Genomic DNA, 20,000 nt, shown 5'->3' with positions numbered 1-20,000 from the left:
TTCCCGCTGTGTAGCATCAAACATTTTCTTGGTCAATTTATGACAGCCGATGACATGTATTAAGTGGGTGGTTTTCGAAATGCTGGGGTTTGTCTTCAAGCGTTTCCTTCTTGTCTAGCCCTATTTTTCGCTCGGCTAAATCTTCCACGGAAACTCTTGCTACGCAGGCTAAATAATCATAAGCAAGAATACTTAACTTATATTGACGTTGACAATCTTCTTAACTCTTCTAAACTTTTGAGCTTTAGTGGAGTGGAGTTATCTGTCTTCCGCAAAAAGACGAATCCATTCTCTGCCAAGCAATACGTGAAAGGAGTTGGCATCCTTGAACTTTTTAGACTCAAAGCAGCTGTTGCAACTTCGGTGTTAAATGGCTATACAGATTTATGTGGCTGACATCTGCATCACTGTTGAAGCCCAAATCTACTGCGCTAAAGCCATTTATTTCTCCTGCTAGCCATGACGTTCTTCTTTGCCAGCCCGCGCACGAATTTACAGATAATGGCGTTCGGCCTGTTGGAGGCCACTCGAGATGGAACCCGATGTGCAATGTCTACATCACTAAGAGACGTTCACGCCCCTATATTTCTACCGCGTGCCATTTCAACAAAAGAGCCTGCTTGCAAGGTATTAAATATTCTTGGGTTTCACTCAGATGATCAACAGCCATGTTTTTCAAAGAAGTTTACATATTAAACAATTGAGTTCAATTCCGGGAAGATTGGGTCAGGACACCAACATGGTTCAGGACACCAACATGGTTGCCGTGACGTCATGTGAAACCCGAGAATAGATTACTTCATAGAAAGTGCTTTATTCACGAATTGCAAAACCTGGGAAACCGAAAGAGTGACTGATAGCAAACGAGTTAGTTTTCCGAAGTTTTGCAATAAATGAAGAAAAAAATCCGTACAAAGCACTTTCTTTGCTGTAAATGTTTGTTAGGTATGTCTATCGATAATGAAACATTACTTGGAATCACAATGTAGAACAGCAAAAAATTAAAGACTAATATAAATGACCGAGCTTAATAAAATAACAAATCCGGTTTGCAGTCCAGCAACAAGTAAACAAAATATCACTTCCCATTCAAAATAACGAAAAAATATGGGAAAATTCGTAATTACACAAAGTGTGACATTTTCTCTTGCCCGCAAATCACTTGTCTCCAAATAACGTGTTATCTTCACCTGTGAAGATATGTTTTCGTGCGAAATCACACGTTGTTTCATTGGTGTTTATCATAGGTATCAAATCATAGGTCAGGAGCTCATCAAGGCACTTTGATTCAGTGTTGGATCTGTAACATCTAATGAACCGGCGGTTGATCAGAACTAAACTTTATTCACACAGTTAAGTGTGCAGTAGTCAGTGATTACTGACACAGGTGACAGTGACTACTGCACAGTTTACTGAAAACAGCTGGATTTTCCGTTGATAACCATTGCAGCGTTCTGGTAAAAAATCAATGCCTTGATTGAGTTGAGATGAATTTATAACAGTGTAAGGAACAATGTATTAAATTAGTGAGATAAGAAACTCGAACACGTTTTTAAAGTTTCAATGAATAAATTGCAACAAAACAAATGCACAAGTTGCTATTGTAGTCTTTTAACGTGGCAAATGCTCCGTGAACTTTGTGTTCAAGAGTTAACTTCACTGATTGCTCTAAAGGCTCATGATCATATTGCGTCCAATGCATTCCAAAGGAATGCCCTCAAACCGAGTTTGGATTTCGCCACATACTTAACGCGCATGCATAATACTAATCAATGATGGGTTTAGTATTGCTTCTATTTGTTTGAACATTTTTTATGTGAAATAAATGAATTTCTGAGTCGCTTGTTTTTGTAAGTGTAACGTTTGTCTTATTGTTATCATGAAAAAGCTTTTAGGAGATTACAAAAATTTGGTTTATCAACGGAGTTGATAATGTAAATTGACCACCGTACAGAGATTCTAAAAGCTGACGTTTCGAGCGTTAGCCCTTCGTCAGAGCGAATCGAGGGATTATGGGTTACGTGTAGTTTTTATAGTAGAGTAGGAGCTACGCTATTGGTGGTAACATGGCAACGTGAAAAGTAGGAATATATTAGTTAAATGAAAAGCGTTCGTTAATACCGTGAGGATTAAGGGTGCCGATTTGAAAGATGAATTTTTGTTCCAGATTCTTGCGGCTTTCCGTCGTACCTAGATGTAGGGAAAGGCCGCAGATAGCCATGTGTTTTTTTGAGTGGTTAGGCAGATTAAAATGGCGAGCGACTGGCTTAGATGCATCCTTGTCATTCTTCTCAACATCGCGAAGGTGTTCGCGGAATCCGTCACCTAGTCTCACCAATGTATAATTTATTGCATAACGTACAGGTTATGCAATAAATGACATTTGCGGAGGTACATGTGAAACGATCGGTGATCTTAACAGATCGCTTAGGTCCCGATATCTTGCTAGTGTTAACAATGAAAAGACAAGTTTTGCATCGTGAGCGCGCGCATTTGAAAGTGCCGGGTTGCTCGTTGGTTTTAAGCGCGCTTCTAACTAAGAAGTTGCCTACGTTTTTGTCGCGTTTGAATGAAATAAGTGGAGGTTGCGAAAAGATTCTACCAGTCTCGGGATCATTTTGGAGTAATTTAAAATTACTAAGAATGATGCTTTTGACTGCGTGATTATGAGGATGGAAAGTGAGGGTGAATGGAATTCTGTCATTCTTATCTTTCTGTGACGTTTGTAGTGACGACTGTCGATCAAATTGTTGGGCGCGATGATGGCCCGCTTTGACCACAGAGATAGGATAGCCACGTTTTTCGAAGAACTGGCACATCTCCTCTGATTTGCTGGAAAAATCGGAGTCATCACTACATAGACGTCGAAGTCTAAGAAATTGAGAATAAGGAATGGAGTTCTTGACATGTGATGGATGTGACGATGAATACAACAAATAACTGTGTGAATCAGTAGGTTTGTAGTGCACACTAGTACATAGCACGTTGCCTCTAATAGAAACTTTGATATCTAGGAAAGCCAATGAAGTTTCCGAAATTTCCCAGGTATATTTAAGAGCCGGATGAAAAGAGTTGACGGAGGTTATAAATTGATCGAGTTCTTCTCTGCTGGATGAAATAGCGCCGATGCAGTCGTCGATGTAGCGGCCGTAGAGTTCAGGTTTGGGGCCGTTGTACTGATTAAAAAATTGGTGTTCAACATATCCTACAAAAAGATTGGCATAGCTAGGTCCCATTCTTGTGCCCATCGCTACACCATTAATTTGTTTGTAATAGTTACCGGCGAATGAAAAACAGTTAAGCGTTAAAACTAGTTCTGCAAGGCGGAGGAGCGTTTCCGAGCTAGGTTCTTTGACAGTGCGTTGATCGAAAAAGTGTTTAAGTGCTTGAAGACCTTCGCTGTTAGGAATGACTGTGTATAGAGATGTAATGTCCATGGTGAAAATAAGTTTGTCTTGGCCGGAGAAATTGAAATCGCGGAAAATTTGTAGTGCGTGTGTACTGTCTTTAATGTATGATGGCAAAGATTTGACGATAGGCGTCATAATCCTGTCTAAGTAGCTAGAAATGAGTTCGGTGGGGCAACTACAGGCAGAAACGATAGGTCGACCTGGGTTGTTGGGTTTGTGAATTTTAGGCAAGAAGTAAATGCACGAAGTTCTAGGGGTGTTGATGATGAGATTAGTGGCAGTGTCCGGTAATTCTTGATTAACTATAAAATTTTGAATGGTGTCTTTGACAAGTTTTTGATTGTTGGAAGTGAGATCTTTAGGGATTTTGGTATAAAACGAGGTATCCGAAAGTTGCCGCAAAGCTTCTTTTTGGTAAAGGTCGGACCGCCAAACAACTACCGCGCCGCCTTTGTGGCCGATTTTTAGTAAACGCAACGACTATGTCGTTGCGTTTACTAAGATTTTTAAGCGCCGCCCACTCTTCCGAGGAAAGGTTGGAAAATTTAGTGTTGCGATTGAATTTAAGTTTGTGAATGTCGTGACGGCATTTTTTGGTGAAAAAATCTAAAGAGGCAAATTGTCCCTCTGGGGGAGTCCATTTGGATTTGCGAACTAGAAGTGTTTCAAAAATATCTTTATTAGAAGTGTCCGAATCATCCTCTTTGTCGTGAAAAAAGGCTTTTAACTGAACGCGGCGAAGGAATTTTTCAACATCTTGCTTAATAGAAAATTCGTTGATAGAGCAACTTCAGTAGCTCCCGCACGTTATGTTATTCAAAATGGCGGCGCAGGGAAATTGGAACTTCTAAATTCGTTAACATTTTATAGCAATCAGCAAATATCCCGCTTTTCTTTGTTAAAGGGCCACCGACAACCACAAGTCTTTGCGGGCGTGCAAGCTATCAGTGCCATTTTCTGTAATACAGAAACTAGTATTTCTTGAAAAGTCAAATTCCATCGCCTCACATCGTCGTGTTTTGGATGCCCAGTAGCTTCAAACTTTGTTAATATTTTCCTTAATGTTTAAATATTGTATTTTTGGCGTTATTTGGGTGTTGTGTTCGTGTTAAAAGCGAAATGAAAACTGTGAAGAAAGGTCGTCCGCCGAGGAAGGAAAAGCGCCATGTTATTTGGCTCACTACTTCAACCTTAAAGATTATGGAACGAAAGGAGGAAGGCGTTTGGATTAAAAAAAAAATCGAACAGCGAATTCGCAGAAGTTCTTCTTCACGGGATGTTTCTGAAGCGAACTGGCCGATTCGATTGCCCGGATAATAATAACAAAGGCGCGCCAAGGGCACTGGTTGTCGGTGGCCCTTTAAGGTCAGCGTCAACTTCTGTGAACTTTTTTCTCTCTGCAAATCCACAACCTGAAGTGACCAATTCTCAACTCATACCTGAGACAAGGACACTTTGGTTTATTAAAGTTACATATTTCCATATCTTTCACAGTCGTCCTCGTCGTCGAGGTAGATTTCGGGGTCTCAGTTTTCGCAGAGGACGGCAAACTGTATTAAAATTAACTTCACGCGCTGAGCGGTTGTTTTTCCTCCTTTAAACTGTTATTTCGTGGCCTCCTCTTTATTGTTATTGTTACGTATTTCTTGTAGTACCCACCCACCCAATAATAACAATAGGACCTGCTCCGCACCGGTATCGCTAGGTCAAGGGATCGAACCCCATTTTAAATTTTTAGGCTTCTCTATGCATTTGCTAAATTGCGTTCACAACTACGTGGATCATAGCTTTACTTGATAACTAAAACTCAACATTATTCCTGACGGATATCACTAAGTTCAAGAAAAGTGATGCTCGTGAAAGTGAACTGTAAAGAACCCATGTTTTCCGATCTGCTCATCTTAAATTCACAAATTACTCGTTGCTTAAAAGCATTTATACGAAGTCGATGCTAATAGTAGTATATCCAAACTGGCCATTATTCCACGGATCACTGGTCAAGACTTGGGAAAAGATTGGACTCGTTGTTCTGTGTATGAGCAATAAAGAGGAAACGGTGGGTGGGTACTAGAAAAAAATACTTAAAACCATCCTTTAGCTACCAATGCGTACCCGCACCCAATCCCACAATTCCGAACGCGATTCTATAACTATAACTATAACTATCAATTACACTTTTAAAAAGCTGCTTTTCGTGAATTCCGCGCACCTTGTCTCGCAAGGAAGGCCATTCTTCAGTGTGGCGCCACTATACAAAACTTAATTGAAATAATTTGTACGTGCACGTGGTAATCTAACATTAAGTTTGTTCTCGGAGTCCCACAAGTTGTAGTTTGTATTTCGTTCAGAAAATTTCAATGATAAATAGTCCCGAGCTAATCCATGTAGGAGTTTGAATACCATGGCAGCTTTTTGCATGCTTCGCTGGCAATTAAGATTTTTCCACCCCAAAATTTCCAATAATCTGGCCAGCATCAGCGTCATAGAATGTTAAAACGTGGGCTGCTCTATTCTGCAATTTTTGCACCTTTGTCTTGTAAAGTTATCCCACAGGTTCCCCAAACAGTGCTGCAGGAGGTTGAATTAAAGATGTAAGGTCGTCTGAGAAACCAGGTGCCTAACACGTTTCATGGTACCGATTTCAGAAGCGATCTTTTTTTTTTTGGCTAGTTCTTTTCGATGTGGCAATATTGCAGCTGAGTTCGTCGTCAATTGTTACACCAAGTGATTTTGTCTTTATCAGTGTCTTGATCAGCTTTTTTAACTCGGGCCTTTCTTGATCTGTAGTTTCATTGGGTATGAGATACACGCACCTGACCAAAATGGGGCACTCCGATTATCTAATAACCTTACGAATTATTAATGTGCTTGAGTTATATTTGCAGTAACTTGCGTTTATCTAGGAAGCGCCTTAGCCCAGTTCGTACTTATAGTAGTGGTATTAATGAAGAGGCTGTCATATCCGAAAGGGATTTAGGTAATGTGATTTCAAATGACACCTCTTGGAAGGCTCGCATAGTAACGATTGTTGCTAAAGTAAATAAGATGCTGGGCTTTCTTAAAAGCAACTACGAAGGTATGTTGGAAGTGCTGCGCTTTTGCGACTTTACTGTTCCTTAGTGTGCCCACAGTTTTGTTTTTGCTCTCAGTCAGTCATCGACAACTTACTCCTGGTTGAAAACATTCAAATAAGAGCTACGCGTTTGATGATGTTGAGGAATTGTTATTTATCCTGTGGGGATCGCTTAGTCAAACTTGAGTTATTGCCACCAAATTACTGGCTAGAGTACCTTGACCTAATTTTCTTTTATAAACGCCTTTTCGGGCATATAGAACTAACTCGTGAGTTCAAATATTATTTCTCTTTTTCTTGAGGGTTAAACGCGCCGTGCGTGCTCAGGATTGCATTTTAAGGCAAATCTTTCTCGTTCATCTGTTCTCCGTGACAATTTCTTTAATTGAGTCATCTTAATGTGGAACAGCTTACCAAGGGAATTTAAGGAATCAGAGTCTCTTGACTCGTTTTAGTCGCCTTATTTGAACAGACTTTTTAACGTTTTTGATTGCGATAATTTATTCCTTCAAAGTAATCTGTCTTAAATGTCGAGGTGAAAATATTGTTGAAATTTTTTGCCTGTACATGCTAAGTGGTAGTTGTTAGTAGAATTCAAGTATAGTCTTTAGTTTATAATTTATGCAGATTTTAGATCATAATTTGTAATTAGATTTGAATTGCCACTTGGGTAAGGAGAGGCTTCTTGATATTTTAGGGGGTTGGGTTGGGTGTTTAAACCTAGTAGGGGATATATGTCCTATTGTTTAGCACCTGTGCAGTGTAAAAAGCCTGAAATAATGATAACCTGGCGTATCCCTGAGGCCGACCCAGGAATTTGCGCACAGCTACGTTAGACAGATTTGCCTGAGGGTCAATTAATGTACACCATTACTAAATACGTAAACGGCGCCAATGACCCTATCCTAGTATCCACGCCTAGCCAGACAGGCATAAAGACATGGAACATTAACTGAGTTAACGACATCTAGCCATAACCAAAAACCCCCGGTAGGCATCACGTCGGTTTTGTGGCCAGCCAAAGACGCAAATGCCGTTAATTTCAACCAAATGGAAAGTTTAGTTGCAGCCAAACCTAAATGGCACCTGAACCTACAGCAGTTTGGAAAATTCATGCCCGGCCAGAAAGGCCCTGGTGAACAAACGATTCGAACTGAACGCCAAGTTTAGTGATGTGGTACTCCAAAGCCAAACAGACAGACAAACGATTGGTAAGCAACTTTAACGGAAACCGAGATTCAGATACAGCAAAACACACTTTAATGGCCACCTGAACCCAGTCCCCACCCGAGAGACCCAAATGCAAACAAATAGGCCATTTCCGAGTTCATGTCTGCCTCCTCTTCAAAGCGAGTTTAAGTGCGAAGTTTGTGATGGTAATTAGTTCTACTTTCCATATGAATGAAAACTAATTTTCACAAGACTTCGCACTTGACTCGCTTTGAAGAGGAGGCAGACATGAACTCGGAAATGGCCTATTATTGCAACCGAATCCGTAACCTAGTTCCCAGGGTTCTCTCCTACCCGTCCCCACGTAGGAGAGAGAACCTTAGACGAGGTTGCCAAATCCGAAGCTTGCTATTATGATCAAAAAATCATTTCCTTTTTTCCTTCAGATTTTGAAAGTGTGTTTGGCTCAACACCTGATTGGCAAAATTCTGAGCATTGATTTTTATCCAAAGGCTGTTTCTTTTGAGTATAAGAATTGCCCGAGACGGAAAATCATGGTCCCAAGAGAAACTGGAAACAATGCTTATTAAAAATTTGGGTGGACAAACAAAGAGTATTATGGTATTTTCCGTTTCGGACAATAGGCCTTATTCACGATAGCCGCCATGCTGGTTTTCAAATTGTCATGCAAATTAGCCATGTGTTATGCTGAGGGGCAAACATTGGAAAAAAGGCAAATTGCGGAAAATCGGCTCGTCGAAATATTGAAATAACAATGCTAAAAGTACATTTTAGAATTTAGAACCTTTTATAATAATTATATCTTTTCATTGCCTTTGACATTTTGACTTTCTACTTCGTTATCTGCTCATTTTTCACTAAACAAACAATGAAGTAACTTGTGTAATCATTCTATTTTACTGCTTAGGTGATAAACATTCAATGACGTGAAACAAATCATCTGTGTGGCTAAGATGTTCGTTATAACCTCTCGAACTTGTGTTGTTTGCCCCCTCAGAAGTATGTAGCTAATTTGCATGATAATAGCAAATCCAACATGGTGGCCATCGTGAATAAGGTCTATTGATTTCACGCTCCGCCATTACTTGCCGATTGGAAGTCAGAGGGTTGGATCTAGGGAAAAGTGACAAGTGATGTATTTTCTCACTAGCTTAAAATTTCAGCGTGGAAATGCAGCTTATTATACATGCAAAACACGAGTTTCAAAATCTGAAAGCCTGAAACTCCCGTGCTGAATATGAATTCAGCCGCGTCCACATGCATTGTATTCTGAAGCCCGATTTCCAATTGAGCAAAGAAGAACAAGTATAGGAGGCGTAATGCGACGCTCACACAGTGGAACAAGCGGAGGAAAATTTGGCATACGCAATCGTAGTAACGTCGGAGAAGATCTAGTAAGATTCAAGATGGCGTGCGAATAGTTGTGTTTGGGCTTAGGCTTAACACTCTCCGGTTCCCCACTTGTGAAATAAGTACAAGCGCGAGATAAGTTCAAGCACAAAAGGAAAAAGTTTCGTCTTCTTTTGTTTGTACTTATACTTGTGTTTATGCTTATTTCACGCCCGTTCCCACACGATTTTTCTTATGCTTATGTTTGGGCTTGTGCTTTCTTTGACGTAATTTTCTCCTCGATCCAGCCCTCTTTTAAGATTCTAAAGCTAGTGATGGCGGACCATTGAATAGGAAAACTCCAGTGAAAATTAAGAATATGCACTTAAATGTATGGTCCCGAGGGGGAAAGGTATTTGTTTTCCCGAGAATCCTGATTAAAACTAACTACTTTCCCGAGGTACCAGACACAAGTACTTTTGTTATATACTTAGAATTGCAGTCAAACATCCGGCGCGGGCAACAACTGAGGAATTGTATCTCGGTCAGGTTCCAGTTGAATTTGATTGGGGGCACTTGACCAAGAATCAACCAATCAGTGCACGTTTTGTTGAGTGAGTCTATGTAACAAATAGATTTCTTTTTGAAATCAAGGCTAAAACTTGGGCCACTTTAGTTAACAAAGTTTTGAAATCAAAAGAAAACGAATTGATCTTTTGGTCATAGCAGCACTTTAAAATGGCACCCGAACCTAATTCTGATCAGTATTCGTGCCCGTCCTGAGAAATCTAAATGCCATCAACATTTCAGTTTTTCTGACCGGGAGCGACTACTACGTGGCTATTGCTCCTCGTCGGTGTATTTCACTGTACTGAACTTGAATCCTCCTGGTGTTCATTCAATTTATTTTCGTTTGGGACAACTACAAGTTGCGTGTGTTTGGCAACAACTCGACCTCGTGTTTGTTGAATTTTCTTGCCTGTTGGGCATTTGGGCCTCCCGGGTCGGCACAAGTACTGAACTACGTTGTAGGTTCAGCTGCCAATTCGGTATGTTTGTCTGTAACTGAACCTCGTGTTTATTAGGAGGAATTGTTTTACTTTGGGTTTCCACCGAACCCCGAGTGCCGCCAACGCCAAACATATAACATAAGAAATAGGAGAACCTAACAAGTATTGATGACGTCCCAAATCAAAATAAGGTTACGTAAACAAGGAATTGGTAAATACGAAATAACCTGACGAACAGGAGAACTCAGAAAAATTCAGTAGCATTTGACCAGAGAAGCATAACGGTCCAAGTAATGAAACTGACTCCAGTTTGAAAAAAAGAAAACATATCTACCTCTAAATTCGCCGCTTGAGGCGGTGCTTGTTGGATTTGTTGAATCGGAGGAGCCGGTGGTCCTGGCGCTTGAGGAACTTTAACCATAGAAGGACAGAAAAAAAACGAAACACTTCGAACCAGCGCGCCGTGGATTTTACGGCAAAAGAGAACAACAAGATGGGGCGCTTTACCTTTATAGTCGCGAATACATAAACCGTGTGAATTCTACTCTTTGTTGTCACATTCCAGCGCTTAATACACTCCCGTGGAGCATTTTGGCTAGTTTGAAGTAATATGTGAAAAACGAGTGCGAGTGTTTCATCAGGGATTACAAAAACCGAGAAGCAAATGAAAGCACGACGAGGTAGGCGGAATACTTTTATTGTTTCGAGGTGTTTGAAACCTTTGATGAATCACGAAGCACGAGTTTTTGACATGACTTGTCAACCTTTTTTTACTACGTATGAGTGTTATGTGAGGATCTTTTCTTTTAACAGGTAAGTGATAGTAATTTGAAAAGGAAATGAATGTAGAACTTTCGAAGAAATTTACATCGTAGGGCGTAATGGAGAGCGAGACAGAATCACGTCGTTTTCGCCTGCCAAAATCATCTTCCAAAAAAAATGATTCGGTTAACGAGGCCCTTCCAGTTTCAACTAAATATGAAAAGAATTGGGCTGTGAACTCGCCGAATGGTTGAGGTTAAAAGAGATGCAAGAGCCGGTTTTAGATTGCGATGGACTTTCCAAAGACTATTAAGCCTTGAGAACAGACATTGCTGAAATGGATGCTCTTTCGCTGAATTATTGGGTGTCCGAATTCGTTTTAATCCTCTGGACGCTAACAATAAGAGGTAAACTGGACGCTAATAATAGGAGGTATTGCGAAAGTTTTATGTCGAATACTATTCGGGAAATTTAAAATGCATTGTGTGCGAGTAGTTTATTTTATATGTGTTTTTTTTTTCCGAAGGTTTATTACCATAAAGGTTCATTTAAATTCAAGTGCCTTGATCAGTGTCTTGATCAGTTTTTGAACTAACTCGGGCGTTTCTTGATCTGTAGTTTCATTGGCTATCAAGATACATGCACCTGGCCTAAATGGGTCACTCCGATTGACTAATAGCCGTATGAATTATTAATGAGTTTGAGAATTAATGATCAAGGTTTTAAATTATCCTAGCCATTCGCTCATTTGAATGTATTGTGTATTCGCATAAGTAAAATAAAAAGCTTAAGCAAAGAGGGCGTTGCTTACAACAAAAACGACTCGAATTAATAGCGGGTGGCGATATACTTAATTAATGATGAAATGGTATATGAAATGAATCATATATGAACTGCGGATATGAAATCAAGTGAAGCTATGATCTTCGCAGTTATGAGAGCAATTTTTGCAATTGCGTAGAGAAGCCTGAAAAATTCAGGACTTCAACGGGGTTTGAACCCGTGACCTCGCGATTCCGGTGCGACGCTCTAACCAACTGAGCTATGAAGCCACTGACGTTGGGAGCTGGTCATTTGTGGGTTCCAATGGTCCCGTGAGGAATGAATCAATGATGAAATGGTATATGAAATGAATCATATATGAACTGCGGATATGAAATCAAGTGAAGCTATGATCTTCGCAGTTATGAGAGCAATTTTTGCAATTGCGTAGAGAAGCCTGAAAAATTCAGGACTTCAACGGGGTTTGAACCCGTGACCTCGCGATTCCGGTGCGACGCTCTAACCAACTGAGCTATGAAGCCACTGACGTTGGGAGCTGGTCATTTGTGGGTTCCAATGGTCCCGTGAGGAATGATTTAATGATGAAATGGTATATGAAATGAATCATATATGAACTGCGGATATGAAATCAAGTGAAGCTATGATCTTCGCAGTTATGAGCGCAATTTTTGCAATTGCGTAAAGAAGCCTGAAAAATTCAGTCCTGAATTCACTTGATTTCATATCCGCAGTTCATATATGATTCATTTCATATACCATTTCATCATTAAATCATTCCTCACGGGACCATTGGAACCCACAAATGACCAGCTCCCAACGTCAGTGGCTTCATAGCTCAGTTGGTTAGAGCGTCGCACCGGAATCGCGAGGTCACGGGTTCAAACCCCGTTGAAGTCCTGAATTTTTCAGGCTTCTCTACGCAATTGCAAAAATTGCTCTCATAACTGCGAAGATCATAGCTTCACTTGATATACTTAATTGCTGGTCTTTTTATACCGACAGTGCCGTCTCTGAAGGATTGAAATGCCAGCCATTTAATTGGTGAATGCTAATGTTGCTTACCATCCATTGTTATCATTGAAACCATAAAGTAATAAAAAAGATCGAATTAAAAATAAAGTTATTTATATTAATACTAATAATAACAATAACATGTGGATATATATTTTTGTTTTTTTGTTTTTGTTTGCTTGTGTAAATGAACAATGAACTTGAACTGTTTTTTTATAATTGGAACAGAATATTTTTTTTATATTGTTAATAATTTCTGTGTTAACTGACTGATAAAAAAAAAAAAAAAAAAAAAAAGATCACATCTTTTAATGAATGCTGATTCCATTGTTACATAATTCAAAGCACCGTGAAAAAATGCCGCGAGTGTAATCCCTAACATTTTAAAAGTCAGAAGTGCGCACACGTTCGTGAACATGATTGCAAGTTGTTTTTTTTTAAATTCTGTTTGTTCACATTATTTTAGGCGACTCAACCAATCCATAATTTCCTGTAAACTGTTTCACATCCTATACTTAAAGCCGCGCGAGCTACATACAATGTATCATATATCCTTTTGTTAATTTTTTGCCATTGTAATTCAAATTTGGTCGCGTTTTCAGGTTTTCCATTGCAATTCAAATTGCAAATTCACCTGCGCCCAGTTTCCACCATCGCCATTACGAAATAAAATGATTAGAATTTGCCAGCAATACATACATACATACTTGGCCGCACTGCCTTCTGAAAACCACGCGTGCCGTGCTACTTCAAACAATCGTTACAAATATAGACTCATTGTCAAGCCAGGTGGAACACATATTTGAACGTAGTGTAAAACCAATTAAATATCATCGGGCGAATCATCTATAGTCCAGGGCGAATCTCCGCCGGGCGAACAGGCTTTCGGGCGAAACATCCGGATACCAAAAAAAGACACGACATGGGAAAAGGCTCTTTATTCCTTGTCCAAAGTACACGGTGATTTTAATAAAAAACGTTAATAGAGCAACATGGTTAACGTATACCCATATTATTGGCATTTAGTATAAATACACAGGTGATTATACAAAATCACGCGCTCTCAATGGCTCGCTATCTCGGATTATCAGCCGATAATCACCTCGACGGACAAAATGGCTGCCAGTAGTCGTTTTGCCACTGTAATTGAAGGTGATTTCGCGTTGAAATGTTTTTTTTTTCTCTTTTTTTGTAAATAATCACCTGTATATTTATACTAAAACAATTATTCGCCTCAGGCTCAGTGATTATAGGTGAATATTCACCTCGACTTCGTCTCGGTGAATATTCACCGATAATCACTTCGCCTTCGGCGAATAATTGTTAAATATTAACCACGGCATTCTACAAACTAAAGACCCGGTTTCCTTCACGGACAAGGAGGCTAATTAAAAAAAAAAGGCTTCTTTTATTCCTTGTTCAAAGTACATGGTGATTTTAATAGAGCAACATGGTTATGGTATACCCATATTATGGGCATATATTCACTTAAGGCGAGATAGAAAACTGTCTGGTCAAGTGCGATGATCATTGGTCTTTTTTTCAAAGTCAAAGTCGGTTGCTAGTTCCGCCATGCCTAGGACCTCCTCACCGTGCGTGACCCTTGTGACGGCAGAGTGGACATGCGTAGTCCATTGTTACTAGCTAGCGCTTTGCGTGCGTTATTGTGGCTACGGGATGAAACTCTCTAGGTACTTCTGTCTCCGCAAGTATGCACAATTTAAAGCACTGATGATAGCTTCGGTCATCTTGTTGTGTTCTTTGCCGATATACTTTTCCAATGGACGCAACTGTATAATAGCCAAGACCTCAGTGAAAGCTCCAATGAGTGGTACGTAAGTGATGGTAACGAAGCTCTAATATTTTATTTAATGCATTCATAAGTTAAAAGATACGAATAATTTTTGCATTGACAATTCGCCAAAAATTTCATGAATGCGTTGAATTTCATAGAATATTTAATGTTAAAGGCTGGATTTTCTGCTGCACTCTCAAAGACAAATTTTATTCGTATTAGAAGGCTCAATGCGCGGAAAAATCTGTTATCTTTGCGTTCGATTGGGAATCCGAAAGATCCAGGTTTTCCTGGTTAGATTTTTTCGTTTAGGCTACAACGGCTACTGAGAGATTGCCGCTAAAAAGTTATGCTTGTCGACGATTTTAATACATACGGCCACCGCTGCCTTTTGACAGCTTCACTTATTCGATTGGCAGTGCAAGACTTTTGGAACACTAAAGCAAACAGAAGGGCTTTATGAACTAAAACCCAAAACACCGAAACGAAATCTCCGGAGCCATTGACACACCGAAACGAACCCACCGGAACCATCGAAACACCGAAATGAAATGAAACCAGCGATTAACAATCGATTCAGCCGCAGATTCAGTTTCCACCATAAAACATTACTATCTCTTTCGAAATGCAAATACATTTCAATAATACAACAATTTAAAAATGCGTTAACATCCCTTCATCATAACTTTGTCGCCTCATATTTTTGTTTGTTTCCTTGGTCTTTGCACTGTTTCCAACGTCGTTTTCATGCCAAACGCTTGTCTCTGCAGACAACATCTTTGTGACATTTGCTATATTATATTTGCAGCATTTTGAGGGCCCTTGTTGCTTTTTGTTACTTTGCATTTTTTTTCTTTTGCTAAATTTGCTATTTTTGCGATATTTGCAACTTTGTCGGCAGGTGTCTTGGAGTTACAGACAAAATCCTTGTGATATTTTTGGTTAGCCAGTTTTTGGTTACAGCTTTTTATGACGTCACGGCTTTAATGAATGGCTGTTTCTCTTCCCTTGTCAATTTCGTTGGTACAGTTTTCTTCCCTTGGCGAATTGCTCCTGTTTCTTCCCTTTGCTAATTACTGTTCTTGATAATGCGCTCAGTTTTTGCCGTTGCAGTCAAAATTCTTGTTACTTTTGCCTTTTCTTTTCTTTTGCTGAAAAATTTTTACTGACGCTTCTTTGTTTGGCATTTTTTTCTTTGGCAAAATTATTTGCAATCGTTGCTACATTTGTGATTATTGTTAGCTCTGGTATTTTGCCATTGCGGGGGATCCTTGTTACTTTAAATTTGCCTGTTTTTTGCTAGCAGACTTTTGCTAAATAAATGCTCTCAGTTTTGTAATATTTGTTACTCTTGCAATATTTTCGGTACTTGTAACCAGGCATTTTGTTGTTGAAGATGATGTTTTCAACCTGGAAAATGGCCTACCCAAGCAACCCTGGGCAAGTCATCTTTTCCGAAGGCAGGGTTACCTTTCCAGCTTTTCCTTATAAACACTTTGTCGAGTCTTTTTTTTTTTGTTCCTAGAGGAAAGTTCAAACCTATCTAGTCAGTTATTAACAGAGATGACCAGGCATTCACCTCTAAGGCCTACCAAAGAGGTAGCCACTTCAGGAAGCAGCACCAAGCGTAAGTTTGTCGTCAGAAAATCTAGCTAGTCACATGATTTTCCAGATTTAGCATAGGTAATCACATGATTTTTAATGCATTTAATAAGCACTTGTACATTTTTTCAGACAACAAATTGCCCTCACCCTGGGAGTCATGCAGTTTTGTTAGCCTGAAAAATCATTGTTCACTCCTACTTATTTCTACCAAATTACGTGACAAATCGTGTGATAACTTATTGATAATAGCGAGCCTAAAAGCGGAGCTCGTCAATTATTATTTATTTTTTTACCACAATTGCCTGTATTCTCGCAATCTGATTGGGCTAATTTGCCGTTGTCGATAAGAGTCTAGACAACGCTGTACGCGTCATGCTCACGTCAATTTGTCACGCAATGTAATAGCCAATCAGGAGCGCCCATTTTGGGAAAGAAACCAATCATATTGCAAGAAAGTTATAGACAACACTTGCTCTTCTTTGTGTTATGATTTTGGTCATGCTTTGAAATAAGAACTTTCCTTAGCGTTGAATATTGTGGTAAAAAACAAATCGAAAGTGGTTCAGTGTTGTCTGTACTCTTATCGACAACGATATTCGTCATCACAGAGGTCAAAATTTGTTGTGCGCCGAGTGAGTCCACAACATTTTGGCACTGTGATAACAAATATCGTTGTCGATAAGAGTACAGACAACGCTGAACCACTTTATTTAGTCTGGTTACCGTACAACCACTCCAACCTGCTCAATACCATAAATTATTAGTGTAGTTCCCATTCTCTTTTCGCCATTTTTTCATCATTTTTCAGCCTGTTTTCAGACTTGTGCTTGCTCTTTGTTCCGCAGCTTGTCGTTCAAGAAGTTGAACGGAAGTGGTTTTTTGTTTCAGCAGACGTTTGTGGGAAAGGAACGAAGCCCTAAGAACGTCTGCGCAGAAGGCTAGGCTTTTTCTTGCCTCTCTCTTCTCGTGCTCTCAGCTGCTTTCCTTTATGTTGAGCTTCGCTTCCTTGTCTCTAAATTTTTCCTTGTTTTACTAAAACACAGTGTCAAACACAGTACGCTGGCCACGCAACTTCCTACAAAAAATGCAGGTTCCAGCAGTGGAACCTTTCTCGTATTAGCTTACATGAAAAGTTGAATGTATGACTGTCCGTTCTTCCGTCGAGGTGTGATACAGCTGTTATAGGATGAAGGCCTTTGCTTTGTGTGATGTGGTGGCGTCTTGGGTACAATCTGTGACAATCAAGCCCTCTGCACCTTGGTATACACTGGAAGTGGCAGACGAGAGGAGAAAGAGATGGCGCCTGAGACGGAAATGGCTCAACACGGGTCTGCAGTGTTGCCAACAACCTCATTGATTCCTTAAGTCATCCTACTATACTTCAATCATTCAGGAACACTCTGATGATCAGAAGGTCCTTTTTAGGACAGCAAATAAACTCCTTCAAAAGAAGATGGTGCAACACTATCAGCCTGCTTCTGATAATGTTGTGTTGGCCGAATAACTTTGCTGACTATGCACCCTCTGTTCAGTTATTTAACATACTCAAATGGATACCTTTCTTCGAGAATGCTAAATTGGCCAAGTGTTGTATCATATACAAGCGTTTGCAAGGTCGCGTGCCTAGTTATCTTACTAACTTATTAGTACTTACCGGTGAGACTCATTCACGGCAAACTAGATATGCTAAATTTAATATAGCCTGCCCTCGAGTTAATTGAAATACAGAAGGTGGTAGAACATTTACTGTGACTGCTTGTCGGGAATGGAATAAGCTACCTCTTCAAATGAGGAAAGCAGAGACTCTCAAGACTTTTAAAAATTCTCTTTGGAATAGGATTTTTAAAGACCAGCAATCTTTAAATCATTTCTCTATATAAATATTGTGGGTCACTGTGCTGCATGCTAATAATTGTTTCATAGTTTTATTAGATTTTGATAAATTTATCATAAGCTCTGATTTTTAACTATTTTAATTAACTATTTTGATCTTGTAATGAGGGCCTCTAGTTTATTAGCATTTAGATGCTATTTTGAGCTACCCTCGATAAATGAAGACTTCACTTCACTTCACTTCACTTTTTTAGCGTGAAAATCGCAAACATCCACTGAAGTTTGACTGAAAAGCAGGCCACTGTTGGTCTTACCAGTACTTCATTTTTGGGTGACGTTTGTTTAGTTGAGTTTAGTGAATTTAGTAAGGTTACTCATGACAGCGTGAAAGAGTTCGCTAACAAACCAAAGTCCAAGTCCTGCAATCTAGACCCTCTAACTGCCACCATCTTGCTGGGCTGCTTTGACACTCTTCTTCCGATCGTAACCACTATGGTTAATCTGTCGCCCTCAACTGGTGTGGTGCCTGACTCCTTTAAAACAGCTGAGTTCCTCCCCGCTTCTGCCAAATATCAAATCTGTCAGTGGTATCCAAAGTTATTTAAAAGGCTGCCACTGGCCAGCTAACAAAGCACACCATGACACACCACATGGACAAATCATTCCAGTCTGCCTATAAAATGTACCACTCTACAGAAACAATTTTGATCAAGGTTCAAAATGACGTTTTATGTGCTATTGATAATGGGCAGTCAGTGATTCTGCTGGTGGATCTCTCGGCTGCCTTCAATACTGTGGTCACCACTCAACTTTGCTGTCTAGACTTTGAACCAGCTATGGTTTTAGAGGTAATGTTCTCACTTGGTTCCAGTCTTACCTCATGTCGCGCAAGCAGTATGTTCATGTTGAAGGATGCAAATCCTTTGCCCTCTCTTTGGAGCCTTGACCGTGGTGTGCCTCAAGGATCCGCACTGGGGATCTTTACTCTATCTGGTGTACACATCGCCCATTGCGAAGATTATCAAGCACCGTGGTCTCTGGTACCACCTGTATGCTATGTATGAGTTCTAAGTTGGACCACTGTAATTCCTTACTTTATGGGCTAACTGCTTGCAAGTTGCATAGGCTACAATTGTTGCAAAAAAAATGCTGCCCGGACAGTATTTCTGACTAGGAAGTATGATCACATTGCGCCACTGGTTGCCTGTTAATTTTAGAATTATTTTTAAGATTTTGCTATTAGTTTGTAAGAGACTTAATAACTTAGCGCCATCATACATTACGGATATGCTTAGTTACAAAAACTATTTTCGGTCATTGAGAGCTGCCTCCATGAAATACTCAGCAGTGTCTAAAACTAACACCAACACGTATGGCTATCGGTGTTCTCCGTGGCTGGTCTGACATTGTGGAATGATTTGCCGTTAGAAATAAGGAATTTAGGTAATGTCAGTAGCTTTAAGAGGGCGTTAAAAACGCACCTTTTTAGGTAGGCGTATAGCCTGTAGTGTATTTATATAGCACATTTTTCCACTTATACACATTTTACCTTTCTCTCCGTATAATCTTTGTCAACACTATGGAATGTAATTTGAGCTCCCCTTTTAATGAATTATTTAGTCTTTTATTGTTGTACATGTAGTTTAGGATGAAATAGTGTTAAAATAATGTTATTATTATATATTGTAAAGCGCTTAGGACAAGGAGTGGTTCAGCGCTCAATAAATACAGGAGGAGGAGGTACAAAGAAACTATATCCACTTTAAGAAATAGAATATATAATTTTATATATATATATATATATATATATATATATATATATATATATAATAAAGTAAAAAACTTAAAAAAAGATATTATTATAATAATAATAATAATAATAATAATAATAATAATAAACAAATAAAAATCCTATAATATTTCTACAATTACATTCAATTCATTCATAGTTCATTACTTCAGAACTTTAAATGTCCTGGCAATGTTCAATGAGCTGGAAATGATGCTGCTCTGCATCTTCTTTAGAAACTTTGATGCTTTATCCCCAACGATACCAAAGATGTCTCTCTCGACTTCCTCACCCCAGCCTCTCAACACATCAATGATGGCATTAGTCTGTTCATTCTTGTAGTCAGGATACCTTTGTTTTAACTCCCACCGTAGGGGACCATACTTTGCCGTCTTCTCTTCATCCTTCT

The 20,000-nt window shown here is 39.5% G+C and overlaps 1 protein-coding gene across 1 annotated transcript in view; it reads left to right on the top strand.

Moving 5' to 3' along the window:
• Positions 1-14,195: 14,195 nt before the first annotated feature.
• Positions 14,196-20,000, top strand: part of LOC138015375 (alpha-1,6-mannosyl-glycoprotein 4-beta-N-acetylglucosaminyltransferase-like) — a 15,560-nt gene continuing 9,755 nt past the window's right edge. Inside the window, exons 1-2 of the mRNA XM_068862378.1 lie at positions 14,196-14,400; positions 15,890-15,991. Of these exons, the coding sequence (XP_068718479.1) occupies positions 14,247-14,400; positions 15,890-15,991 (256 nt within the window). The 5' untranslated portion in view covers positions 14,196-14,246. The remainder of the gene's footprint in view (positions 14,401-15,889; positions 15,992-20,000) is intronic.

The sequence above is a fragment of the Montipora capricornis genome, chromosome 9 (genome assembly GCF_036669925.1).
Source record: "Montipora capricornis isolate CH-2021 chromosome 9, ASM3666992v2, whole genome shotgun sequence".
In the NCBI taxonomy this organism is placed as follows: Eukaryota; Metazoa; Cnidaria; class Anthozoa; order Scleractinia; family Acroporidae; genus Montipora; species Montipora capricornis.
This window is presented reverse-complemented; position numbering and strand designations above follow the sequence as displayed.